General features: G+C 45.3%; 1 protein-coding gene across 1 annotated transcript in view; it reads left to right on the top strand.

Annotated features, from left to right (window-relative positions):
• THSD7B (thrombospondin type 1 domain containing 7B) overlaps positions 1-2017 on the top strand; it is a 297680-nt gene extending 295663 nt beyond the window's left edge. Inside the window, exon 29 of the mRNA XM_005519602.2 lies at positions 1265-2017. Within this exon, the coding sequence (XP_005519659.2) occupies positions 1265-1346 (82 nt within the window). The 3' untranslated portion in view covers positions 1347-2017. The remainder of the gene's footprint in view (positions 1-1264) is intronic.
• The last annotated feature ends 18250 nt before the right edge of the window (positions 2018-20267 follow it).

Here is a 20267-nt window from a genome sequence, read left to right as displayed (position 1 = left end):
AATAATGTTTGATGTGGGAATACAATAGAGATCTATGAAATCATAAATGGGGGAGAAAAGGGTGCTATGGAATTTTTATCTCCCACAATAAAAGAAGTAGGAGGCATCTGATTAAATGGTCATTTAAAATAAACAAAAGGTATTATTTTTCACATAGTGCATTATTACCTTGTGAGCTTGCTGCTGCCAGGGCTGTGCATGCCAGGAAGATAAATGGATTCAGAGATGGCATGAGAGTTCATGGGAGATTGGGTCTCTTGGTGTTAATTGTGGTTTTTTGGCTGTTCGCTACAGCTCAGAAAATCCCTAAATAGATTTTTGCAGTGAATACATCAGGCCTGTGTCTAAAGCTGCTCTTAACAGCCATTGTTAAGGACAGGGTACCAGGTCTGCACCTTTATTCCAGGGGCTTCTGGGTTTTACTGGGGGTGAGGGGTGTTTGCTCTCCTCCAGGCAGGGGAGCTGAGCCTGGCCTGACAGAGCTCGCCTTGCTCTCCCTGCTTTGAGTATTTGGAAAGGCACTGCCATTGGTGCCTCTGGGAGGACAGAAAGGGAGAAGTGGGAAGCATCCAGGTGTCCTGCAATTCCCAGGATTTGGCCTGACTTTACAAACATTCATGGTGCAATCTGGCCCAAGCCCTCACCAATCAGGGCAGGCAACCAGAGAGTCACAGCCCCGCCTGACAGCATCACTGCCCGCTTTCATCCAACAGTTTATTCCCTTTCACTCTCTTAGGCTTTCTCTCTTCAGTTAAAAGCTCAAATAACAGCTTAGGAACTGCAGCTCCCTTATTTTCCAAGCCATGTAGCTCCATTTCTCTGTGGCTTCACAGCAGAGGATACAGAGGATTTTTTAAATAACATTACACACTTCTCCATCATGCTGAGGAAATGCATTTCTCAATAATAATTATTGTTGCTTCAATACCATGCCAAAGAAAAATGAGAATATCCCACTCCCAGACAGCTCAAGTTCCAATTTTTCTGTGAGGTGTTCCTTGTTTTGTCAGCTGTGAGAAGAGACAGGAGATGAATGTGCTTTATTTCCTCTGCAGATGGGGAGCACAGCTGGCTGCCCCTTTCTGACAGGCTCTGTCCATACCACACACATGAGAGCACCAGAGGGGCCATGTGGTGTCACCCAGTTACAGCATTCAATGGCCACCATGGAAAGTTGATTTTTTAAATTGAAGTTTGGGGATTGATGATGTTTCTGAGCTTGTTACAGTTTGTAATTTTGTCTTCTGAAATGCTTTTCTTGCAGCAAAAAAACAAAGCAGCATCAAAGCCCTCCACCACAGCAGAAGCCTCTAACCCTGGCCTATGATGGAGACATTGATATGTAACATAAACAAGAAATCCAAATGTAGACATCGACTGCCTTAACTGCTTTCTTTTTTGGAACTCTCTGACTTCTCAGTTTTTTGAGGAATCTCCTGATGTATAATATCCTGGGCAGAACAGAAGTATTGCAAGCTGAAAATTTTGCCACCTCTTTATTAAAAAAAAGTGGAATAAAAAACTTGAATCTCATGAAACTTTTCTGAAGAGACCAGAAACTACATCCCTTCCTATTGAACAATGGGAATAACAAGAAAAGAGAGAATCTACAGACATCAAAAGGAATTCGTTAAAATAAAAAGGCATGACAATCCCAAGGAAATTGTGACATTTACTGTAAATGACAAGTTTGACACAGCATCATTATGCACTATATTAGTGCAGGGTTCTTTATTCTTCACATACTTCAACAATGAGTTTTCTAGTGTTTACATTTCGTTCAAAGACTTTAAAACCAGATCATGTATTTTGAGAAATGCAAGGAAGAATGAGTTGAAGTGTCTGAAGTTACCAGGTTTTTTAAAGTTTCTTCCTTCTTATCCTGTTTTCTAGTCTGGAATATGATTTTGCTTCATTTCCACCTACAGGACAGAATAAGGATTGTAATGAAAACGCATAGGTGGTTTCTTAACCAAGAATATTTTCTAAAGAGCTGAGTAGATAGGTGTTTTGATGAGTGGCTAGAGGATTTGATTGTTTAAAAAGGATTTTAAATTAAATTAAACCATGTAGATACATTATGGCAAATTTAAATTGTTATTCAGTTTAATTAAAACAAACTCTGCTTTTGTATTTAAATTTTCTTATCTGAAATATTTATAAATTCCTTTTTTTGAATTTAATTACCTGACCTCATTTAATATACATCAAACACAAATGCAGTTTGTAGAAGGTCTTGCTTTTTTAAATGTTTCAGAACCACTGAGAAGTTACATGTAAAATTCTGGGAACATTTGAAGAGGGTAAGTGTTTATAATAGTGTGTGTTGCAAGTAAGAAAGTGCCATCTTGTGGTATTGACTTGTATTTATAAGCAAATAAAATGCTAAAGAGAGTGAGAAAATTGCTTCTGGTATGTTGAATTAAATGTGTGTAAACAACTTGTATTATTAGTCATTTACTGAGTCTGAGATTGGCCTTGGATTTCATACTCCTCTGGCATTATTTTGTGCTGCAGTGATTAGTGAGAGAAAGAGTACAGACAAGTACCAGTAGAGAGAATAATTGCAGCTCTGGAGAATTCTTGGTCTTATTTTTAACTCAATGCTGCTGTTGATTCCAATAATCAGAAGAGAAAAAGAAGAACTGTTACCAGCCCAGCACCTGTGTGGTCCTTCTCCACCCAAAGGTACCTGAATCATCACAACAGATGAGTATGGCTGGGGCAGGAGGCATTTCTCATCTGGTCATGTTGCTATTCACTGTTTTGTGAACTGGTTTGAATGTTACGGTTTTATTTTAAAAATTATGGAATTGTAGATAGGTTTCCTTCCCTAGGTCGGAATCCTACCCACTCAGCATTGCTCCTGCAGCATGGAATTGGGATGGCATTGTGCCACTAAGGCAGGGTCTGGAGTGTGCTTTTCTCTTGCCTCATTACAAAGAAAGGCTGATGGGATTGTGAGGGGAAATTGTCTCAAGTGTTTCTGGACCTGAAGTTGTTCTGCTGGCCCTGCTTTCCACCTTAGAGCTATAACTGCTTATAGAATATAAAGCAGGATCTTTCCAGGTGTTTCCTGGTAACATTGGGGTCCTAAATCTTTTTTCAGCAGCGCCCTGTACCATTGAGTAACATCTACAGAGGAAGAATTATAAAGGGAATAATGATCTGGTGCTATTAGGAGCAACACTGACAGATCTTAATATATTTTGTCTGTGGGATACCATGTCAGCAGAGTGGCACTCTGAATAATGAAGGAATAAGCTCAGTTAAGTATGCTGTTCAGCAAGGCATTGGAGTGGGAAAGTTGGTGTAATAACAGCAAAAATGACAGCTGGAGCATGTGGTCATTGCCCTCAGCATCAGGGTAAATTACAATCCAAACTGTGATGAAGAAAAGGCTCTGGGGAGAGCTCAGAGCTCCTGCCAGTGCTTAAAGGGGCTCCAAGAGAGCTGGAGAGGGACTTTGGACAGAGACACGGAGTGACAGGACAAGAGGGAATGGCTTCAAGCAGGGCAGGTTTAGATGAGATATCAGGGTGGTGAGGACTTGGCACGGGTTTTCCAGAGGCTGTGGCTGCCCCTGGAAGTGTTCAAGGCCAGGCTGGATGGGGTTTGGAGCAGCCTGGGACAGTGGAAGGTGTCCCTGCCCACAGCAGGAGGGCAGACCTTTAAGTTCCCTTGTGACCCAAACTGTTCAGTGACTCAATCGTTCCGTGTCCGGTGCAGGAGACGTGGGGCAGGTGAGAAGCTCCAGGTGGAACACTGCAAAGTGTGTTCATATTGAGGAGATGGATCTGGGGGTGTGGTGCAGTCTGGTGCCCCTGTCCCACTCCATGTCCCCACTAGTGCACCCTCTGGCCAGGAGGGACTGGCCACGGTTCCCGCTGGGGCTGAGCGCTGCTTGCAGAGCTGTGGGCACGGGGTTGGTGCATGGGGATGAGGCACAATCTGCTGCAGAGCTGTGGCAGTTCAGTGGTGCCCTTTAGGGAGTTGTTCAGAAATGCCCAGGAAATGAGTGCACCTGTTTGACTTGGTAAAATAAAATAAAATAAACCAGCAAGGAAGGCTCGTGGGGCTGCTGCTGTGGGAGGCTGCTGGCTGTGCACCGTCTGCCGGCGCGTACGGGAATCCGTGTCTGCTCCTCGTCCAGCTTGGACAGCATGGTGATTCAAATGTCACAAGGTAATTGCATGTATTTGATAATTTGGGATTGAATTAAGCTGTGAAATTGAACCAGAGGCCCTGCAGCGTCCATGAGGCTGAGAATGCAGCAAATGCAGTGCAAAGCCAGGAGTCGGTTGCCTAGCCAGATGCCAAGGTTATTACGCTTTGTAAGAGCCCAGGATATCCTGCTGGGGGGGATTCCCAGCCTCCTCTGGGAGCACTGGATTCAATTCCTGCCTTTCATTGTCCAAAATGAGTCATGACATGGAGAAGGATTACTCCCAATTCTTGCCTATTTGGGATTTCTAGACTTTTTGCTGAAGTATCTGGGGCTGGTGCTGTCCCCTTCTGAAGATGGAACAGAGGTCTTGATCCCTCAGGAAGGAATTTTTCTACTCCAAGCTCAGGCATCCCATCAGCACATGTATGTGTTATGTGATTGTGAGTGAAAACTTCTGTGGGTGAAGAATTTCTTCCTGATACCTAATCTAAATTTACCTTCTTCAAAGCCATTCTCCCTTGTCCTATCACTCCATGCCTCTGTCCAAAGTCCCTGTCCAGCTCCCTTGGAGTCCCTTTAGGCACTGGAAGGGGCTCCCAAGTCTGCCTGGAGCCATCTCTTCTTCAGCCTGGGCAACCCCAATTCTTTTAGCCTTTCTCCATAGCAGAGGTGTTCCAGCCCTCTGGTTGTATTTTTTTCTAAATGTATAATGTAATTTGCACTTGTGAGTGGAAGGAGAAACGTAATTTAAATATAATTTTAAGTCTTGTTCCCAGTTGGGAGGTCATAGTGTGGAAAAAAATTCCCTCACTCAGGACTTTCTGAAAGATGGATCAGGCTACCTGATGTATTAACATGCCTCAGGACAGATTATGGTTCTGTCTGGTTTAAAGTGTAATTTAAATGAATGAACTTCCTCGTCTTACAGCTGTGACACGCACCTGTCCTGGACAGGAGCTTGATTTATATCACCTTTGTGAGGATCTATCTGAGCCCAGGCTGTTACGTGCCATCCATATGGATGTGCTCCTTGATTCCCGGAGCCACGACCCGGCAGGTGACTCTTTTCCTGTCACTTGGCTGCTGACATGACTTGTGCCACCAGCCATGCCATTAAGCTATTGAGATGTCACACCACCTGATCCCCAGTGCTCGTGACGGGCTGTGCCTCCTGCTTCTGTCAGACGTGGAAGATGAAGGAAGTCCCAGGTAATTCCTCCTGGCCTTTTCTGCCAGGTGCAGCTGCAGGGATGGGGTGGGATGTGTCACACGGTTCTTACTGCTTGAGGAAGTTGTACAGCTGTGGGGCTGCCTTAGAGAAATCTGTTTGACCCATCAGGATAACCAGGACTAGAAACATGAGAGTGAAAAAACCCGAGGCGTTGGCATGAACTGCCGCTGGATAAATGGAACCGTGCACAGCCATTCCTTGTTCCTGCCTGGCAGAAATGAAAGAAGTGTCCTGCTGTGAAATCTGATAGCAAGGGACCCCACTCTGCCTTGGAACAGGTTATTACTTAGCCACGCTTTGTGATCTGGTTATATTTACATTTAGGGAGAGAGGAGTAGATTTGAGTGAATACTTAAAACAGCAATCTCGGCAACGGGGATGCTTTCTGTGTGAATTTTTAATGTGTGCCCTTTCATCCCACAATCTAATAGAGTTTATTCATATTTTTAAATGTAAACCAGTGGTAAAATGGTAACATATGGAATGTCTGAGAAAATAACCTAAACCCCCATATTTGCAGACATTGGTAATTATGTACATTTGCTTTGATTACATGTTTTGTTACAATCATAGTGGGCTGTAGGCAGACACACGGATTAAAGCAATTTATGGGATTTATCCTGTCTGTGAAGAGATGTTTTGATGGAATGAAAATCAGATTCAGTTTCTTCCAAGAAGAAGAAGTGTTACCATTCTCCTCTGCTTCATGGAAGTTCACCTGCACGTTATGAATGTTGGGGTTGTCACACATCAGCATGACATTTGGAAAAAACTCCTCAGACATAGTAACAGTGAGTAATCTTTCAACAGCACGTGGGTGAAGTGGAGCACCCAGCATTCATTTTGCAGATGAGGAACATGGCATTCATAATTTTCTATTTTTTGGGTGCAGTCTGGCTCCTACCCCATGTGAGCAGGCTTCAAGTATCTTTTCTTGCAGCAGTGTCTGAGCAGATGAGTGCAGCAGCAGGATTGGGCCAAGGAATGATGTGACATTTCCTCTCTCCACGGCAAATAACCTTTGGTAACTGTTCTGGAGCTCAGGTTTAGCAGGAATAGAGTTGGTGCTGCTTCTCTGGCACTGTTGTAGCATCAGGCAAACCCATAACTGAGGTGGCAGAGGAGGGATGTACCTGATCTGAAATCAGTAAACAATCTTACTGACTTCATTTAGAGATGATCAGACCATTCATATATTGTTATCTGCTGCCTCCTTAGGGGCTCCTTAGAGGTAGACTCCTTTTCCACTTTCACTGAGCTTTGTGAATATGAGTGCATTGATCCTGAAACACCTCATGTGGCAAATTAAGCGATTTAATTACGCAATTTGTGTTTGGTTTCTACATTACAAGTTAATTTAGCTCAGAGACTGGATTAGAGATGAACATCCCAGAAATTGACAGGTCAGACCAGTGAAAGATAAAAATGTTCCTTGAGAAATATCATCTGTGGCTGCTCTTCTGTAGTGAAAGGATTGAGCTTCTTGGCTTGTGTGCACTGGGAACACCAGGTATATCCAAATTTATCTAAGTGAAGTACTTGGGGTGTTCCTGAGGATGGGAATCTGGGATTATTTCACTGATGGGATGCAACAGAGATTTAATTCATGGTCATCCGTGCTTTGAGAAAAGCATTTGTGTCAGTTGACATCTGTGTTTTTCCTGTTAATAGCAGATGTTTTAAATCTTTCCTCTGATGAAACAGAAGCCTTGTCCTGCAAGCAATTGAAAGCAGGACTTTGGAGAAGGGATTCCACTGTGACAGAGGGCTTTTCTTCCAGCATACACTACACAGAACTTGTGGGTGTTGTAGCACAGCTGAAGCACCAGTGAAGTGTTTGTTTTGAGAGATGGAAGAAGGACATTTGCTGGAACCTTGTCAGTGTGTATGAGCCATCCCTCCCAGTGACAAACATGCTGAGGGGCTGCCAGGGAGAGTCACAGCAGAGCCAGGTCATACCAGGGCAATCTACTTGCTTCCTCTAATGGCCCCACACCACCTTTTTAACTGGGTAAACCACTTCATCTCCCAGTGTCTGACAGTCCTGGAGCAGAGAAAATGGGCTTTTATAACTCAGTACTGTCCTGGCTCTGGTTTGTATTGCAAGGGGCTGTGCCTGATGGGCTGAGCAGAGGAGCATCAGACACATACATCTCTGTAAGCTGTGCCCCCTGCCTGACAGCTGCTCGGCAGTGACAGCAGTGACATTCAGCCAGGTTTCTCATTGCTGGGAAACATCAGGAGATTGCTGCTTCTCCAGTGGAGATGGGCTGGAAATATCACTTCATATACCAAATTCAAGCAGCTGATGGAGCCTGTTGAAGACAGAATTGAGATGAAAAGCTGTAATGCAGATGTGTCACATCACAGTGGTGTTGTCACTCTGTTTCTTTTTATGATATGGCAGATCCACAGCAATTAATTTTAAATGCAGTCTCCATTGCTGCAGAGAGGTAACTTGAAATATTTACTACTTTATTTGCTTCATGCCAAGTGAGATTTCCCTCAATTTGTCATTAGAAACACTGTTCTCTTCTGAGGAGAGAGTATATTTACATAAACTGCTCTCCAGTAATTCTGTGTTTTCTGCAGGAGTAGATTATGTGCATAAAAATCTGCTGGTGAACCTGTGGGACTGAAGACAGATGTTGGGGAAAGAATAGATCTGTTCATTGCCCTCAGTGGGCTGTAGAAAGGCCAGAGAGATCAAACTCCCATTTCTTTGTCACTCTGCATGCAACATGAATCACCATTGACCAAAAAAACCCCTAAAACCAACAACAGAAACCAACAGACTTCTTCAATATTGCAGAGTTGTGTGGTATTTTTGATGTACCAGCAGAGCACGATTTAGAAATGAAGGGCTGCCATCTGCAGTGATTTTCCTGGACCTCTTCTAAAGTCTCTGAAAATCAAAAACCGGAGAAGTGCCTATCTCACCTAATCAGGTGAACCTAGGAAGTGGATTTTGGGGGAGGCAGGGTGGGTGGTGGAAACCAAATGCTGTGAAATTTGCAGTGAAATGGAGAATATTGCAGCCCAGAGCACAGGGGATGCAGTGCTGGCTGTAGGACCAGCTCCCTCCTGAGGCTCAGCTGCACCATGTGGGAATGACTTGAAACTTGTCTGTCCTGTTGTTTTGCAGAGAGAAATGTGTTAATTTGTAAGTCTCTAGAAATGAAAAATACATACAGGAGGCTCAGGGGAGTCCTTCTCACTCTCTAGAACTCCCTGACAGGAGGCTGGAGCCAGGTGGCTCTCTGGGCAGCAAGTGACAAGAGGAAATGGCCTCAAGATGCACCAGAAGAGGTTTGGGTTGGATGTCAGGGAAAATCTCTTCACCAAAAGAGTGGTCAAGCATAGAACAGACTGCCCAGGGCAGTGCTGGAGTGCCATTCCTGGAGGTGTTTTAAAGGCCATGTAGATGTGGCACTTAGGGACATGGCTACTGCTGCAGGAGAGGTTGGAGTTGATGATCTTAAAGGACTTCTCCAGTCTATTCTATTCTGTCACTGGTCCTCCTGTAAGCTTCTGCTGCTCAAGGCACAAACTTCTTAACCTGGAATCAGCCTGGCTTTATTTCATAGGTGCAGCAGTTCCATGGGTGTGACTGTTTGGGCACTGCCTTCAGGGCTGTGTTAAAATCTAATTTAAACAGGAAAGAAAAATCTATTGTGTTGAAAGATAAGCCCTGCTGCCAGCCATGGGGCAGGGACAGCAGTGATGCTGGGCCAGTGCTGGGAGCTTTGGGAAAGAAATCCCTATTAAGATGCTGTCAGTGCCTGGATCTGTGGCTTGGTGTAGTCAAGCATGTTCTGTGTTTCACATTTTGTTTAATATTAGACACCATCTGCTGTTTCTATTAATTATCTTTCATTTTCTTATCAGCTTTTCTTACCTTTTTTTTAGGTAAAGCTTCAGATCAGCTTTCTAAGGCAAAAAAAAAAAAAAAAAATAAAATTAAAATAGAGCTTTTCTCCCTTGCTGACACTGAAACAATGAATATGGATCAGAATTTTCATTTCCTTTTTTTTGCCACATCCATTTGCTTGATAGAGCAAGCTCACCAGCCTAGTTTTACTTTGATAAGCTTAATAAGGAAAAACCACTTTCCACCTCCATATTATTTTATGCCTTGTTTGTGACTTCAGCATCCCTTATACAGGTTTAAAGACTATTTATTCTTTATTGCCCTTGAGTCATTTTGGGAGAGCATTTGTGTTTTTCCCCATGTAAAGATGTCCCCCTGTACCACGGTGAATATTAACTAGGTGCTTGAATGAGAATGGATGGGTGAGCTCTGACCTGACAGCTCCATTTATCGCAGTGCCATAGGCAGGGTGATGTGTTGGTGTTGTCTGGCCGTGGATGTGGGGCCATGCACCCAAATTACTTCACCAAATGACCAATTTCACACCGGTGATGGTGTGAAGTCCATCCTGTCCTGCTCTCCTGAGGAGGCATTTGCTGCCCAGCTGAGAGCAGGCCTTGGCTGGTTTCAGTTCCTCTGCTGGCCCAGGGTGGCTCTGCCAGCAGGAGCGAGGGGAAACATCTGGGTTCTCTTGTGAAGGCAATGGGTTCACATGTGTTAGTGAGACCCTCACTGTGTCAGCAGCTCCCCACATCACCCATTTCTCCATGCCCAGGGATGAGCACCAGCTTGGGAGCAGAAAATACCCTGGGGAGATTGAAAAGCCAAGGCAGGGAAGGGGAGAATCTGCAGATGAGCAGAGGAGGAAATGGTGGGTCCCTTGCAGAGCTGTGCTGGGCCCCTCAGCCCCCTCCTGGGCAATCCCTGTGAGGGTGGGCTGCGGGTGCAGGCAGGGCTGGAGCCACCAGCCCTGCTTGTCCCCTCAGCAGGACAGGGACAGCCCAGCTGCCACAGCTGATGTGTCCCTCCTGAATCACCCCTTGAGACAGAAAAATGCCTGGCTGGGATATTTCCTCCTGCTACCAAGACAACAAACTGACACTCTCCTACTATAAAAAAGAATTATAGGGAGGTGAAATCCTTTCTCATTCCTGTAGCCCAAGGACAAGGAATGTCCAAGGAATGGAAGGTTTAGATTAGGTATCAGGAAAAATGTCTTCAAGGGAAGAGTGGCTGGCATTGGAACAGACTGTGCAGGGAAGTGGTGGGGTCACCATCTCTGGAAATATTCAAAAGGTGTTTGGATGTGACACCTGGGTTTATGGTTTAGTGGTGAACATGCTGGGGTTGGGCTGGCAGCAGGACTTGATGATCTTGGAGGTCTTTTCCAAGCTCAGTGATTCTGTGACAGCCCTGGAAGTGTTGCCTCCCCTTAGCTGTCATGTGCTGAATCACTCCTCATGCACAGAGCTGTTGCTGAGATGCGAACTTTCCCATTCCTTGTGGATACATCCAGCTACTCTCCGAGCAGGGGGTGAGGCAGAGAAACCCTCCTTGCACACACAGGGCAGCACTTCATGTTCGTGCTGTCTGGAGTGGCCCTCCTGTGCTGCAGCCGGTGATGAGGGCCATGGGGTGGTTTGTGTGGCTGGGTTCATTATTCTATTTCTCTAGTTTTTTTCTGAATGCTGCATTCCATGAATTCATATCGCTTTTCCTTTTGTTCCATTTGGGAGCTGGTGGAAGGAGGCTGTGCTAATAGGGTGCAATGCAAGTGCCCTTGCTGAGTCAAACATGCTCATGTTACGAAAACTGCATTTCCATGTGGGAAGTATTCACTTTTAAGGAATAGAAAAATTACAATGTCTTCCCTATCTACAAATACAAGGGGGACAAACAGGTTAATTATTGCTTCCTTTAGCAAAAATGGCTGTGTAATGGCACAGAAAAAATATGAACCTGCCCAAGATTATTTTAACTAACACACTCTCTCAACTGAAATGAAAAAGAGTCACACAGGAAAGATCCTTGGACATCCACAGCAGCAAATGCCCCAACCACAGTGTCCTAATCTGCTCTGAGGCCTCCCTGTGCTTATTATCCCTGGCTATTGCCCCACTCACCTGGCAGTTCTGCATTCCATTTCATGGGAATGAGAGAGTTGGCAGCATTCTTACTGCTCCTCATTAATAAATAATTAAATTCTGTATAAGTATTAAGCAATAATAGATCTGACAGAGCTAATGTATTCAGATCTTGAGGATCATTAGCCAAAATAGTGTCTATTTCACAGAATCACAGAATCACAGAGTGGTTTGTATTGGAAAGGACCTTAACAATCATTGAGTTCCAACCCCCTGCCGTGGGGATTTAGTGTTAAGAATTTAAACCCAGTGTGAATGCAGCAAAGCAAATGAAGATTCATGGTGATTCCCTGCGCCAGTCAAGACTACAAGAAAAAGCAGTGGGGAAATATCCACATTCAATAGAGACACATCCTATTCCAATTTGTCAGGGCTGTTAAAGGTAAGAGCAGCTCTGCTTTGCCTCGAGGCCAGGCTGGACGTCACACAGGGCCTGAGTGCCTGAGCTTGTTTGTGTGCCCTGATGAATGGCTCAGTTATTGGTTTGTTTTGTTGTTTTTTTTTTAAATTGACTTCCCACATCTTCCAGAGATGAAGAGGTGAAGCCCTGGCACCATGGAATGTCTCAGCACTCCATGGCTATGGGATGAGGTGGGGTGAGAGCAACCTCCTGGGGCTCACAAGCACAGCGGGGATCACAAAGCAGCCAGTGGCCACTGGCCACTGTGGGGCCATCCCAAGCAGCTGTGGAGGAGCCCCAGCTCCTGGAGGAGTTGTACTGAGAGCAGCAAAAAGGGATGTGCTCAGGAGCAGGCAGGGAAGTCAGCCCTGCTGTGAGCAGCACCACCACGACAATGGCAGAGCTCAGAGTCTGCACCACGTGTGGTGCTGCTGGGTTTTAACAGCTCTCCCAACCTTCTATTTCTTCCTAAAGCATCACTCCTGACACATGGCAAGACCAGCCACGGCTGCTGCTGGTGGGTGCTGGCTGACTTAACCTGGCACTGTCATGAAAGTGGGGTCTGCCCTGACTTAAAATCCATTTCCTCTCTTAACTCTGACTTTTTGTTGCATGCAAAGATGTGGCAAAGCCCAAAATGCAACATGAATTGCATCCAAGTCTGTACAGCCTACCACAAACTACAGGATAAAGCTTGTCCCTCCTCTATTTTGCCACCCACGAGGGCTTGTAAAGATGTTTTGACCCCTTGCAGTGATGGCAATAAGCCTTTAAGTGAGAAAATTGGTTTTGAGATACTGGAGTTTGTACCTTGTTTGCTGCTGCCTTTCCTGCTGTTTCCATCCTGGCTCTGGGCAGGTACAAATAATAAATTAACTGCTGGATAAGCCCCATGCTCCCCTGAGCAATTATTCTGGCCTCTTCCAGAGCAGACTCAATTTGTCCTGCAATAAGTACAATTTTCTGAGAAGTTAGTTCTGGTTCCGGCGCTAATCATCCACATCTGTGAGGTTTTGTTGGGGGGGAGTCAAGATGCCAGATTGATACATCTTCAGAGCATCATGGGGCTTTTGGAGAGCTAAATGCCCTCCCAGCTGTGTGTGGCATTAACTCAGTTAGTGGAGGGAGGAAGAGTATAAAATGATCTTGAGCACTTGGGCACCGTGTTCACAACGCTCCCTTCCCCATCTCAGGGAGATCAGCACTGGTGATCCAACATGAATTTGAATCTCAAATGTGTAAAACTTATTTGCAGAAGGTGCTGGAGGCTGGGAATGGAGGTGCTGGTTAGAAAGATGACCTCCTACATCTGCTAATTAGTTCTGGGCAAGAAGTGTCATTGGACAGAAAGCAAATTATGGCAAACAGTATTTGAGCAGCAGTGGGCACATGGTGGACCTCCCACACACCTAAACACCAGCTGAAGGAGGAAATCGTGACTGGGACAACCCAGGCTAGGTTGTGCTGAGCTGTTCAAGGTTTTCTCACTGTGTTTTAGCTTCAGGATGCTCAGACACGATGTAAAATGGGGCAGGGTTGGACACAAGCTCCTAATTTTGCTGTGCATCAGGGTTATAGACCTGATTGTGTACAATCCCATTTTCCTGGGAGTCCTGGGCCTGGTGAAGGACATCTGGGGATGGGTGCTAAGGGAGGTTTGATTTAACAGGCTGCTCACCTGCTGTCTCCTCAGTCTCCTGCACGTCAGAGGGCCCTGACTGCTGGCAGCCTTTTGGGGGAAAAAACAGCTGTTTTGTATCTTCCCTCAGAGATCCAGTATTACTGATTGCACAGCAGCAGGAAGAGCTCCTCAGGGCCTCCCCTGCATAGGAATCCACAGCAGGTGTAATAATCCCACTGTTTTCATACCCTGGGCTGGGTGAGAAATTTGGCAAATCGCCTCCTTGCTGGCTCTGGTGAGGTCTGTGAGAGCTTCTGCACCAGTTCTATCATTGTAATCAGCTTCCTTCTTTGCATAATGTTTTGATGAGTCAAAATTGCCTGGTGTGTTAAAACAAATGATCTCTGCACACAGTGATAACTATCTCCATAATTGGTGCTAATCACTGCTGAATCCTCTGTGAATCTCTGCAGTACAACCCCTGTCTTGGCTGTACACACCAATGGCTTGGGTGCACATACCCTGCACAGAATGATGTTCCCAGTGTCCAAAAAGCAAAGGCAAATACTGAAAAGCTTTGAAAGCGAGACTTTATGGTCTCATGCCCAATCTTTAAATAGATGCAGAATCACAGTCAGTGTTATATCCTGTTTACTCACTTTGAATATATTATTAAGTGTTTATGGGTACCAAAAGAGCATAATTAAATAGCATGTCAACTGCAGATCAACACTATATTGATGAGGGCTTGTGACACAGGAGATGTGTGAATTTTATTGACGTTGTCATTTCCAGTCCCCAGCATCATAAAGGACTTGGACATTTCCCATTACAGTTGCAGATCTACCTTAACATTGCTAAAGCAATCATAGTGTGGGAAATTAGATATAAACTGAAAAATAATTAAAGGCCTGGTGACAACTTGATAACACTGAATAATTGAAGTGTTGGTAACAAATCCTGAATTCTAATTTTCTCCCTGTAGCTGATGCTAGTAATCAAGATCAAAAGTATCTTTGTTGCTTTAGGAAAGCTCTCACATCTATACCATGTGAGGAGAGGAGGGAAAAGAGATGAAAACCTTAGGTCTGGGTTAGGTTTGCTAACAGCTCAGAATCCCACTAAATCCTGCAGATGGGAGTGTGCCAGAGCAGGCCAAGCTTCTTCCCTTCTCACTCTTAGAAAAGCATAAAAGCTGCAGGAGATACCTCCAGATGCCTCTGCAATGTTGTTTAGGACACACACCCTGGGGAATATGTGCGTGCAAGCAATCAAGGACATTCACTTCGAGGGAAATGTCCACTCCAGGGGGGCAAACACGAGATCTGCAGCATGGACTGCAGGGGCTGGGCCAGGGTGAGCATGACGGCACAAGCCACGGAGTGTGGCTCAGCTCAGAGAGGTCCAGATTTCACCAGAGCTGCTTCATTTGCTTTTGTTTCCTGGGATTTTTGAAGCAGTTGTTGGTCTTGACACATTGAGGTTAATGAAATGCTTGGTGCTGGTCCTTTGTTCCTTCTCACACCTGCCTGGAGCTGTGGGTCACCCCCTGCCTCAGCAATCAGACTCTTTCAGGGGTAACTGGTTGAAATCTGGCTTGGGGGAAAGGAAATGAGATTCTGTAGCCACATGAGAGAGCAAGGATAGAGGGGGGAGCTGGGGCCATCAGGACCTGTCATCACCTCGGTGGCCATGAAGGACTTTGTGCAATAAAAATTACAGCAGCTGTAATGGTGACTTAAATAGCATCCTTGTCTGAAAAGACATTAAGCAGTTTAATGTTGGCCAGGGTTCATGCTGCCCACCTTTACCTCCTTAGCTGGAGCTGCCTCCAAGGGGTGCTGGGGCTGATCCTGCACCCCTCTGTTGCCAAGGGCACCCCACGACAGGGACAGGGAGCCTGCAGGGATGGCTCTGCTCTCTGCTGCAGATACAGTGTCCACCCCCACTGGATCTGTGCAGACTGCAGGACATGGGGAGAAGCCCATCAGAAATTGGAGGGAATGGCAGGGGAACAGAACAAACAATGCTGAGAAGATCCTTTTATTTTTGTCAGTATTCAGATGAACATAAATAAACTGCTGAGGTGTGTTACAACAGCACACAGCTCAGAAACTAAACATCCAGCACTTTGCAAGGTGAAAGAAGGTTGTCTGTGCTTGATGCTTGCAGTGAAATAACCCCATTTTTTTTCTTGAATATCTAGTATATCTATCCACATGAACACTGACAATTGTAAAATTACCTCTTTGAATTACCTCTTTGTTCCCTATACTGAAACTAGTCATTACTGTACTTTTTTTTTTTTTTGTCTGATAAAAACAGATGATAATATTTTGGCATAACTTAAAGGCCATATTTAAATAAAGCTGTTGGAGGCTGTAAGTCACCATCCCTGGAGACATTAAAAGATGTGACATTTGGGGACATGGTTTAGTGGTGCCCTTGGCACTGCTGGGTTAGCTGTTGGACTTGATGATCTTAAAGGGTTTTTTCCAACCAAAACAATTCAGTGATACTATGACTCCAAAGAGCTGAAAAGCCTAACATCTCCCTTTTTGCTGTTGCTGTGTGACTCAAAGGCAGCACAGAGCCTTGTGCCCTCCCATGGCAGCATTCCTTCCCTGTGTGTCCTGTCCTGGCATTTGTCTGTGCACCTTTATTGATCAGCTCATCAAACTGAATTTGGCAGTGTATGGGACTGGGGGCCCTTTACAGCATGTGAGGAGCATTTTGGCTCTGCTTGCACATTTCAGACTGGAGACAGGTGCCTTGGCTCCTCTGTTATCTCATCCACTTCTGATCCCTTGTCAGGTATCTTAACATCCTTTGTGTCCCACCTAACCCCTCATTTGGAAGCTCTTTGGATCAGGTATTGGATTTGCTATGCAGTGTTCAGTTGGCCTTCCAGCAGAAATCAAACTGTAATTAATAAACAGAAGGAGGAAGAGTTTCTGTAGGACTGGGGCACTAAAGGGGAGAGACAGTGCACCCAACACCTGGCTGCCCTCCCAGAATCCAGGAGATTTTGGGGTGAAATGAGGCACAGCCTTTGCTTCAAGGGACTGATATTCTCTGAGCAAAAGCAAGAGCTTTTGGGAGACAGTGAGGAAAAGGAAAAAGACTTTGATGAGGTCTTGTGGTAGAAACTGGCAGCTACTCTGCTGTGTGATATCCCATCTCCTCCAGCAGACCTATGTGCACATTAATGACTTTGCTAAAATTTCCTGTCATTTAAGCTGTCTCTGCTAAGAGCTGCTGCCTGAGCCCATGGGACAGGGGACACAGGAGGCACATGAGGCCACACCCTCACTGGGGTGAGAATGTGCCAGGCCTGGGCACCTTGCACATGGTGTCAGTGCCTCCTGGCAGGACAGGACCCTGCTGGCACTCCCTGCTGCATTTTGGGGATGCCCACAATGCCAGAGGGAGTTTGGCTCCAGGAGAACTGGGGGAGGAGGGGGGACACATCCTGCACATCATCCTCCTCAGGCCGGGGGGCAAAGCCAAGGGCAGGATGGAGGTGCGTTCTTCAGACAGGGTTTTCACAGTGTTTGGCTTTGCTGCCTCTGTAAGGGCTGAGCAGCACAACAACAGATTGTAGAGGGACACGGGGCCCTGTAACTCTATCAGCTTTGATCAATTTTTCAGTTGAGCTGGGAATACACCAGAGAGCGTGTCAGCGTGCTTTATGGAGGGCTGAAGTGCCTACCATGGCCAATCCATAAAGCTCAAATGGGTTCCTGGAAAACAGACATTTTGTTGTCACCATGAGGAGACTACTAAGCAGCGAGGAAAAAGCAAGGAAGAGGAATAGCTGGAATCTGCAGTGCCTGCTGAGAATGCCCTGGCAGGGGTGGGGGCAGCACCCGAGGGGATCCAGGCCTGCGGCGTCCCCAGGAGTCCAGGGACATGGCACTGCTGCCAGCCCAGAGCTCCTCCAGCCCTCACCCTTCAACCTCCTCACCCTCGGGCCCAGGAAAAGCAACTGCCCTTCTGTTCATGCCTAATGAAGTGGAGCAATCTGGTTTTAGCAATTAGTGGAGATACAATTGAAAACACCAAACAGCCCCCAGTGCTTCTGCTGTCCCAGCCCCTAAAAACAGTGAGTGCCATGAACTGGCAGCATTAGCTCCATATCTGGAGTCTATGGAGTAGGAAAGACATTTATTTTGATAATATTTGAATTGTTCTCCTGCTTTTCTGAATTGATTGTTATGATACAAGATTAATTTGCTTTCGGGGTATTTACCAGAGCCTTTTTTCTGAGAGTCCTGGACACACCCTGACACCCACTCTCCCTCCCTGCCAACCACTGAAAGCATTCATGAAATTGCCCTGAAATTTATCAATTTTTGGGTTTCTTTCAAAGCATTTTCTGTGTTTTGAAGCCTAGAGTGCATTTTGGGTACCTCAGCATACTCCCAAAGCCGGAATTTTGCTGTTAAATATTTGCTAGAAGAGTTGTATTTTTTCACATTTCACCTGAATTCAGGAGCTGGGAATTAATATAAGCACCGAATATCCTGATACTTGAGATAAAATAAGAGTGGGTGCTCAGTGCAGAAGGCCAAGGTTACTGGAGGTCAGAGCTGACAATTACTGTAGGACTGGAGCCCTCCTCACTCCCACAGCATTTCTGATGCATTGCACAGACTGCTGCAGCCTAAATGTGCTCCTGGGGCAGCTCTGTGGAGTGCTGCTGCCCTGGAGAGGAGGACTGATCCTGCCTACACCTCTGCCAAACCAATTCTCCAGACTTTATCTTGCTGATTCTTAGGACAATTGTGGATTTCAAAAGAGGAGAAACTAACACAAAAAATTACTCAGAGATTTGACTACTGAGCCTGAGGAAATCTCCTGGCTTTTTCCCGCAGTAACTGCTCCAAAGTATGGACATTTTCAGAGATTACCAGCTGGCTGAATACCATTTTTCCTCTCTGTGTTCAATCTCAAGTACCTTTTCTTTCCACAGCCTATAAAAGAAGACTAATCCACAAACTAAAAGGCAAACCCTTTACTCTTCCTAAGTCTTGGTGCAGAGAATAATATTCAGCAAGAAGCAATTGCACTGTAACTGCTGCCTGAGGCCTGATCCCTACAGGATGAGATCTCAGCGAGTGATAAGTTTCTAAATGACCTCTGTCAGCTCCTAAAGAGAAAAAGGAAAGACAACAGCAGCCCCTGTGAGTGGGAAAGGCCAGCTCGAGCTCAACGTGATGGGACCAAAGCATTACTGAGAGCAGAAAAGTGTCATTGCATCCCCATCTAGTGGCTTTTGGTAAAATAAATCTGTAGTGCCTGGGTTTGGACATGCCCTCCCCTGTTCCTGCAATCTGCTCGATGACAGATATGCACATTGCTAAACTGGATTTGCCAAAGCTGCTGGATTTAATCTATTTTTGTAAGTACTCCTCAGGGTTTGAGAGATGGCAGAACTTCACGCCAAATGGAAAAGAAGCTTTGACCCAGCTTTCAAAGAGTTAATTTAGCTGAGGTTACTCTTTTTAAGAGTGAGACCAACCAGAAAGATTCACAGAAGAGCAGCCAAAGCCTGTGAGAGGTGAGCATCCCCCACTGGGCTCATGGCCACCCTTCCACTGCTCCTCCTCTCTGCCTACCCACGGAAATGTGACTCATCATCCTACGTACATTCCGAGAGATATTCCAATTTTGTAACATATTTTTGCCTGGCAGAGTGGCTTTTCCTGGGATACTTCAGATCCCTTCTGTTCAGATGTGGTGTGATGGCTGGGCTCAGCCTTGCTTTAAGAGCAGATAAGTAAAAATAATTTAAATTCTGATCCTTCATTTCCTGTCCCCCTCAATTCATCCTCTTGAACCACAAAAAGCTCTCAGGGTCCAGTCTCCATAGCTTTACTCTTTGCACTGCTAACTTCGAGCTAGGGACAGAATCTCTTTTGCTGGCAATTCTTCATGTTTTGGTACAGCAGGATTTTCAAATACCCCTGTTTTGTAGTGCTCTTCCTGATGGATGTTTAATCCTGATGATGTTGGACTCTCACACTACTGGCAGCAGCACAGGTACAGCCAGAGAAATTGAGATTCCCAGTGTGTTTTCCTGGCTGAAGACATGTGAGTTTTTGAGGGATAAAAGGCACATTTTACCATATCTGCCTTTGCACTCAGAGACATCCTTTTTTGAATACTGGATGGGTTGTAGAGCAAAGCTGGTCTTCACCTTGAGTCAAAGAGCCTTTTTTGCAGGCAGCCACATCGGACTTTCCCTCTGCCCTTACCTTGGCTCTGTAATTACAACTACATGAGTTATGACCTCTAGTCAAATGGGTTGGAAAGGGTCATTTTAAAAGGTCTGGAAGAGCTGTACCAGGATCCAGGCTTCAATAACGAGGCAGAAAAGGCAGTGTTTTAAAAATAATAATAAAAAAAAATCTCCAAGACATAGATACTTCAGGTTTTTTGGGAGGCTGAACAGAAACATGTCTGGAACCCAGCAGCAGTGAGGGCTGCTGCCCCCAGGGAGGGATGAGTTCTGCTTCTGCAGTGCCTTTTTTTTCAGTACTTATCAGAAATTATGTTCTTTTTCCCATAGGAGAATATCCTATATACACATTTTAAAAAAATACTGTTGCTCAAACTCCAAAATCTACTGCTGCCCAGGATTAAAGGATTAAACAAAAACAAAATTTCTTCCTTTAATGAGAAATCTTGTTGTTAACTATCAGGAAAATGGGTGCTACAGAATTGCTGGTTTTCCCTCTCTCTACCAGAATTTGCTTCATGGAGAATAACATGTTTGCATAGAATATTTCACCTAGGAGAGTACAGAAACTGCTGTGCTTGAGAAAAT

The sequence above is a fragment of the Pseudopodoces humilis genome, chromosome 8, assembly GCF_049639895.1.
Source record: "Pseudopodoces humilis isolate 2021_Gansu_Grassland_sample_001 chromosome 8, ASM4963989v1, whole genome shotgun sequence".
In the NCBI taxonomy this organism is placed as follows: Eukaryota; Metazoa; Chordata; class Aves; order Passeriformes; family Paridae; genus Pseudopodoces; species Pseudopodoces humilis.
The sequence above is the reverse complement of the archived record's forward strand: the minus strand, read 5'-3'. Positions and strand labels throughout refer to the sequence as shown.